A 7,500-nucleotide genomic window follows, 5' to 3' on the forward strand; every position below is an offset into this window, starting at 1 on the left:
AATTAGGGTTGTGTGTGTGTGCGGACCGCGGCAGATTTGTAAATGGCTTTCCATTTCTTGATGTCTAGATCGCGTTTCCTTCTGATAGTTGGTGCTCGCCTCATTCATTCCCCTCCCTGCCCGTTGGTAAATACCATTTGAAACGTAAAACGACAGTGATTGTATTAGCAGCTTAGTATTGTTATCACTTTAATTAATTTTATTAGTGTAAAAAGCCATGATCCTGTCAGTGTGTTAGTAACAACTAGCAAGAGGAGTCCTGTGGAAGCTGGTGTGTGTGGCCCAGCACATCAGGTCATAGCAGGTTTGAGAGTCTAACTCTTCCAGAACTCAAGATGCATTAAAATTAAATGTATTTCAATGTGCATTTACATTTTGGACAACACTAAAGTCTTCAGGAAGTTGTACTGGATGATCCTTCTAACTGAAAATATTCTATTCTATTCTATTCTATTCTATTCTATTCTATTCTATTCTATTCTATTCTATTCTATTCTATTCTATTCTATTCTATTCTATCCTATCCTATCCTATCCATCCTAATTTTATTAAACAGAGGCTCCCTGAGAGCTGGTTTGCATCCTTACACTGGTGTATTTTACAGTCCAAACGAAGTGATATTTAAATCCAAATAATTATTTTGGGCTTTGCAGGACAATAAATACATGTGTGCACATGTCCAGGCGCAGCTGCAATTGTGTGTGAGTGATTCAGGGGCTGATGGGCTCCAAAAAGATAGGATTTCACAATTCTGGATTTTCAGAGACACTTTCCATTCTCCTCTTCATCTCAGCCTATCTTCTTTTAGCAGTTCAGGCAAGAAGTCAATCACATAGAGTCAGGCTGAAGAAAAACATTTTATGCTGTTTTTCTCATCCAAACCCCCTCCTGCCGTAATCTGCAGTAAGGCCCAGGCACAGGAAATTGACCTCACAGTAAATTCTTTACGGATTCGGTCATGTTTTTACCATCCACTTAAACTTGCATACATAACCTGAGACTGTACCTCTGGATCAAGGAATATGACAAGCCAAAATAAAATCAAGTCAAATTAAAGAGCAAGAAAAAGCTGCAAGCAAAACAAGACTGAAAAAAAAAAAAAAAGAAATAAAAGAAGAAAAGATGAAAAATTGGTTGTGACTGCAAAACTGTAAGTATTAAATAAAGAAAGAAGTCAGAAGCTGGTTCAGAAGAGTCCGTGTTGTAGTTGACAAGGGCTGAGAAATACTAATGGACTTTTTTTAATGGGTGCTTTGATGGATGAGAGAAGAAATGATGCAAAAGTAAATGTAGTGGTGTCTCAACACAAAGTATGGTGAAAACAAAAAAAAAAAAAAAAAAGGGAAATAAAAAAATAATGAAATAAAAAAAAAAGCATTGCAAATAAAAAAAAAGGACATGTAAATGTGTGCCTACCATTTTCCAGATAAGAAGGGGCCGTACCTTCTGAGGGGTCAAGGCGGCGAGCCCGCCTCCCGTGTTTGGAATTGTTGTGTACAAACATGTTGTCTGAGACAGCCAGCACGTGGCCATCCACATTGACTGTTGTTGATACAACAACCTGGAAGAGAAAACAAAACCCCACATTTCAAAAAATCCTGCAGATTTCCCCCGAATCAGGTCTCGTAAGACAAAACAGCATCCTGTTACTTTTCTGTTTCTATTTAAACCGAGTGAATGACATCTCTGAATACATCTTTGTTTACGTGGAGACCACTGGTGATTTTTAACTCACAATTGTTTCTCTTCAGAACCTGCTGCACTAATTAGAGTTTAATCTCCTATTATGCTAACAAATGAATTCAATTCAGGGAAATATTCTTCTAGCCATTAGTTTCAGAAACACCCCTCTAGCCACTCATTTTAAAAGCTGCTGTTTTGATTGATCTGTTGATATATTGATTAGATAGTTTATCTAATTAAAATTTGTTCACTTGAGACTGTCTTCAAATGAAGGGTTGTGAGGATTCCAAATAAAAAAAGCTTAATAAATCAAGAGCCGTCTGTAACTCCCCATTTTTTCTTCAGTAAATGATCTCCAGGTCAGTTTTACAATTACATTTAATGTCTGATAATGAACTTTTTTGCATCTGAAAAGGCCGAGTTGAATATGAATAGTGAAAGTGTTTTCAATCCATGAAAAGTATCCCTTCTCAAGTTCATTTGGATGGTGATTGACCCTGGTATGTCAATGGAATTTCCTCCTTTATTTTTGAGTGAAAGGCTCCTATTCTTGTGTCCAGGTTCAGAGTCCGGCCATAGAAGAGATGATGGATAGGGCCTCCTTTGGCTTCCAGCTGCTTCTCAGTCGAAAATGGCAAAGGAACATATGCAAAAGGCACAACCTTCCCGGTGCCAACACCTCCACAATGGAGCCGTGGGATTCCTTCCGGGAGCGGCAGCGCGGGAGGAAACCACAAGCTGCACGGGGCTGGCGCGGAGCACGGCTTCGTAGGTGCATCACTGCTATCCCAGACCGACATTTACATCTCATTTAAATACTCCAGCGTGGGCCCTTCCCTGTGGTTCCAGGTTGTCTAAAGGAAGCGACCACTGCAGATTTTCCTTTGGGGTGAGTAGAGTCCGTAAAGTCACGGCCTAAGCCAGACCTTATCAACACAGCTGGTGAGGGCAGACCAAGGCAGGACAAATCTTAGTGTCCACCTTCCTCATGTCTAAATCTTGGTTATAACAAAGATGATTGCAGGGTTCTCCCACCAGCTTCTAAACCAAAACACTTGAACACAAATGGAAGGGGAGCAGAGACCCTCCTCCGCACAGAGCTGGTCCAAGGCATCAGAAGAAAATTCTTGTCTGCTTCTATATTTTGGATCACCTCTGATCCTGTTTCTAATTCACAAGCCATAATTAGCTCTCAGCTATCACAGCACCTTCTCTGTGTATCCTGCCTCCTTAGAGACAGCCATCTGCAGTACCCTTTAGAACAGCCCCAGGGCAGTTCTCTGCCAGGCTGCTCTGCTTCCCCAGCTCTCTCCTCCCAGAAGTGGACACCTTCCCTCTTGTCAACATCCACTTTGGAGAGTGCTGAGGTTGCATGCTCTGCTCGGCCCCAGAGCTGCTGCCAGGCCACTGGGCTATCCTCTTTCACTCCTAATGAGATTCCCAGACTTCCAGAAATACTGCAAAACATGCAAGCGTGATTTCCAGCCAGGATTTCTGGGTTTGGTTCCTAGAACACGGCGTATTAAAGAGACAGAGCAAGGTGTATATGAAAATGACAACTATTTTTGTTCTGTCATGTCTATATAGGTCAGCCACCAAGGGAGAATACTGTAGTTCAGCAAAAGAAAGTCGACGTGCTACGCTTTGTTATATCGCCTCACTCCTGCAGTGCACCTCCACAAAGGTGCTGAGGCAGGGAAACCAGGTAAAAATACTGTTCAAGATCTGACATCCTGTTAAGTCCAGTTAAACCTTCTGAGAGGCAGGAAGATTAGCTAAAGAGACCCAGGAAAGTCTTTCTAGTGCCTACTGGCTCCATTGTCGACCACAAGATCACTCGTGACTGATGCTTCATTTAGTCATCAGTGAGACAAAGAGGACATTTCCACTCATTCCAGGTTTGACCTTCTGTTCTGTTCAGATGGATCAATACCACCGATGCCACGTGAAGCTGAGATGCATGAAAAATGGAAGCCTGGCTCGATTGTTTTGAAGGAATTTTTTTTTTTTCCAGCTACAGATCTTTTCTGTTGGCTGGCTCGAGGGTGCTGGCTTCCCCGGTTGGTTGGCTGTGCATGAAAACAGATGTCACATGTTTTGCTATCAAGTTTAGCCACAAGTAATTCTTCTCCAAACTGAGAAAGTCCTGAACATCTCAATACTACTTTATTGCTGGAATCAAATATGAATAATTGTGAAATAGTTTGGGAAGAAAAAAAAAAAAAAAAGGCAGTTATTTCCTAACGAGCCTTTCGAGTGACCCCAGATAGAGAGGAAATCATTTGTCCATCCCGTCAGCTGCCTCTCTGTAGTGCTATGATTCACCACAGGATATCTCAAAAGCTGAAAGGAGAAAGTGAAGTATTAAACATTTTCTAACACAGTTGAAAAAAATTCTGTGGGTTGAGCCACCACTGCTGGATCTACAAGCTGTGAACCAGAGAAGTGTGAGTTTCAAACTTCCCTGTGCTCCAAAGTTGTGTTCTTAAAGTAAGATCAAACTACTCAGTCTACGTAAAACCTCTGCAGGTCTGAGCAAAGAGCACACTACAACACAAGGTGATAGTAGGAAGGAAAATTAGGGAAATAATTCCTAAGGGAAGACCCACTTGCTCCAACATTGATCCATTACAGCTCTCTGCAGAACTTCAGAACCAGCACTTACATTAATGGGAGCAACGCAAAATACTGACAGCATTTTTTAAGCACTGGAACAACACTGAGTGGAAGCACTGACTGTGTTTTTTATAAGTTCAAGATGAACTTATGAAAAAGATGTGATCAGTTTTGTATACAGCATTTATGCTTTTAGAGGGATCTGTACCTGGAATCTTCGCATGTCTCGTGGGTTGCCTGCATTCTTCAAGCAGTTCTGATTGCACTTGAGGAAAAACTTTAGAAAGAATCTATAAAAATACAAAATTGAAATCTATTAGATTCATCAAAATGTAAATCCAATTTTTTAGAAGTTTAATAAAATCTAATCATAAATAGTTATACCCAAAAGAATACTGGTAGTGAAATATTACTTTCCCATTCGTTAATGAACTTATTTTAAAGCATAAGATCTCTGTCATAAACAGAACATTATTGCCAAGGAAAGGCAAATTTATATTTTTAATTTTTCAACAACTACAAATGTATTGACTCCAGGCCATATCCTTAGCTCGGTGTGGGAAAGTTGATTTCAATGACTCATTGACTTCAAAGGCAATGACTTATACCAGATGAGAATTTGTCTCTATTTTTTTAATACTTTTCATTTTTTCGCAACTTATATTAGCAGTAATGACCTCTACGTCGAAAAATTCCAAAGGTAATGATCAATCTTCTGAAAAACACTTGGCTTTGCCTCCGGTTTGGAAACTCGAGCTATTCAAAGGGACTCGATCCAACTCCTGCTGACTCCAGGGAGATCCAGGCAGGATCTGCCCACCGGCAAGGCCCCAGCTCCCTCATTGTTTTTGAAAGGGAAGGAACATGGCAAATTAGGCCCTGTCTTACGACCTCTTCAACCTTTGCCAGCCTTCAGCTGTGAGGAGTCGCTCCACCCAGGGATCGAAATCCAGCTTATTTCTGCTGAGCGGCAACCAGCAATTATTTAGGACTAACCCTTATCATCCAGGCATCTCCCCATAAACCGTTTTTGCAGCAACGCTGCCTCAGGGGAGCACAGCAAGCACTTAGAGGGAAGGGGGAAGCTTGGGAAGATGGAAACTCCTTTCTGCCTCCCTCCCGCAACCAGGAACGAGCTGCTCTGGGAAGTCTCCACCCTGCAGGTGAAGCAAGCCGCAGGATCCTCAGGAGGACATTCGCAGCCTGACATCATCTTTTTTACTTATGCACTCATGTTTTCATCTTTCATAATAAAACTGTGTCTTAATTAGGTTTCCTGGCTAATGACCGACCACTAATGACAAGCAAAGCTCGGGATTTTCTCCTCAGCCAGAGTTCCCCAGATGCTCCAGTCCAGCAGCTCGTGCTGCCCAGCTTTGTACATGCTGGAAGCGAGGTCAGCCAGAGCTTTCACATTCAGAATATGAACAACTTTGATTTATTCACTCATGTCAGTCTTCGTAAGTGACTGGGACTATTCTCGCTGCACACACCTCACGGAAGTTTCCATGTGCCAACAGCATTCCTGGCAGGAGGCAAGACAGGAACATCTTGCCTCCTTTAGCACCCAACAAGGCCCAGCCATGGCCAGCAGAAAGAACAACAGTGGCTGCACCACATCCTGAGAAGCTTTGAGTCACACAGGAGCATTAAGGGAACATCCCCTAATCAAAAACTTTTAATCCCAGCTCTTCCTCCTCCCTCAAACCTGGAGCAGCACCCTGATGTTACCCCAGGACACGAATGCTGAAGGAGCAATCTCTCATTTCAGAGAGGCAAGCAGGGAAACCACCAGGTTTACTGAAACTGCATAAATAAATCGATGCTGACAGTTCAGCTGAATGCACATTTCTTTAAAACTTCCTATCCCAAAACTTGTAAAGGGGTTTCAGCTGTCTAGCTGAAAAAGATCTGGATTTCTGTGGTGGATGACATGATCTCCTAGCTCAGATGCTCAGGTTTTCTGGATGCTGTTACAGGGATATTATCAGCAGCTCCATGAAAATGCCTCTGTGTAAGCCACAAGTTTCCCCTAATTTTATCTGCCATGTTTCGGAGTTTTGGATTAGTGGTTTTTTTCTTGTTATTTGAGATACTTATTCTCTCCAGATCATTTGATAGGCCAGGTTCCCTGCCCATTGCAGTGGTGTTGGAGCTGGATGATCTTTGAGGTCCCTTCCAAGTCAAACCTTTCCACAATTCTATTATTCCAAAGGTAACACCCTTTCTGTCAGACCTCTGTTTGGTTTAGCACAGCTCCCACCACCCAGACTGTGAGGCTGTGCAAGGCCCAGCTGATGCCCAGCTCCACACAGAACCACTCATTCCTGGGAGCCAGGAGCTGGGACCAGCCTCCAGCTTTACGGCTCCTTAGTGCCACATCCAGGCTGAAGAGCAGTATCTTATCTTTTTTTTTTTTTTTTTCTGATCTCAAATGGGTGTTGTGAGGCTTATTGAGCTAATGTTTGTAAATTGCTCGGAAATTCTCCAATGAATTGTGCACTAGGAATGCTAAGCATTGCTCCTCGTGGATTGTTTTTAGCGTGAAGCATTCATGATGAATTGTTTCTACACAGAGAGCTCACATCCTGTCAAAGAAAAAGGGCCATTAAGCACCCTTTCACTAAACATCAACTGGAACCAGCATTTGTTCCGTTATTTGGTGAAAAGGACCCACTCTTGGTGAAATTAGACATCATCAACTTTATTAGGATGGCTCTGAGCACCGGGCTAAATATTGATGCCAGGCTGGAGTGAACACAAGCAGCACTCTCATTTCAGCTCCACTACATTCCTTGATGCTGAGATATTTTATTTTGCTCTTTACTCCGTGCTTTCAGAGTCCACAGAGCACAGGTGGCACCAGGACAAACTTTTCAGAGGAAGACAGCATAAGCTACAAACCACATTCCCAGGCAGGGTGTTCCTCCGTGCCAGGAGGAGATGATTGACTCGGTGGCTGCTCTCAGCTGACCACCAAGGACTGTGGGCACTGCAAACCCATCCCTCCCACCCCAACCACGAGGTCTCTGTGGCAGAGCAAGAAGCAAGGACCTGGAGGAGAGCTCTGCTTGGTCTCATCTCAAACTCGGAGACAAGAATGAGAATTCAAGACCTTCTAGGTTTGGCTCTCCCTGTTATATTTTGTACTACAAGCAGAAATTTTAGCCTTCTTTAATAAATACAGCCTTGCACAACAGC

The 7,500-nt window shown here is 42.7% G+C and overlaps 1 protein-coding gene across 9 annotated transcripts in view; it reads right to left on the minus strand.

The window, feature by feature from the left end:
* EBF3 (EBF transcription factor 3) overlaps positions 1-7,500 on the minus strand; it is a 122,493-nt gene that overhangs the window by 41,200 nt on the left and 73,793 nt on the right. For 5 of the 9 annotated variants that reach the window (XM_030241464.2, XM_030241462.2, XM_030241454.2 and 2 more), the window contains exons 7-8: positions 4,508-4,589; positions 1,417-1,561 (exon numbers count right to left, since the gene is read on the minus strand). In XM_030241464.2, the coding sequence (XP_030097324.1) occupies positions 1,417-1,561; positions 4,508-4,589 (227 nt within the window). The remainder of the gene's footprint in view (positions 1-1,416; positions 1,562-4,507; positions 4,590-7,500) is intronic. The other 4 variants (XM_050976444.1, XM_030241458.2, XM_030241461.2 and 1 more) reach the window with 1 other exon arrangement.

The sequence above is a fragment of the Serinus canaria genome, chromosome 6, assembly GCF_022539315.1.
Source record: "Serinus canaria isolate serCan28SL12 chromosome 6, serCan2020, whole genome shotgun sequence".
NCBI classification, from domain to species: Eukaryota; Metazoa; Chordata; class Aves; order Passeriformes; family Fringillidae; genus Serinus; species Serinus canaria.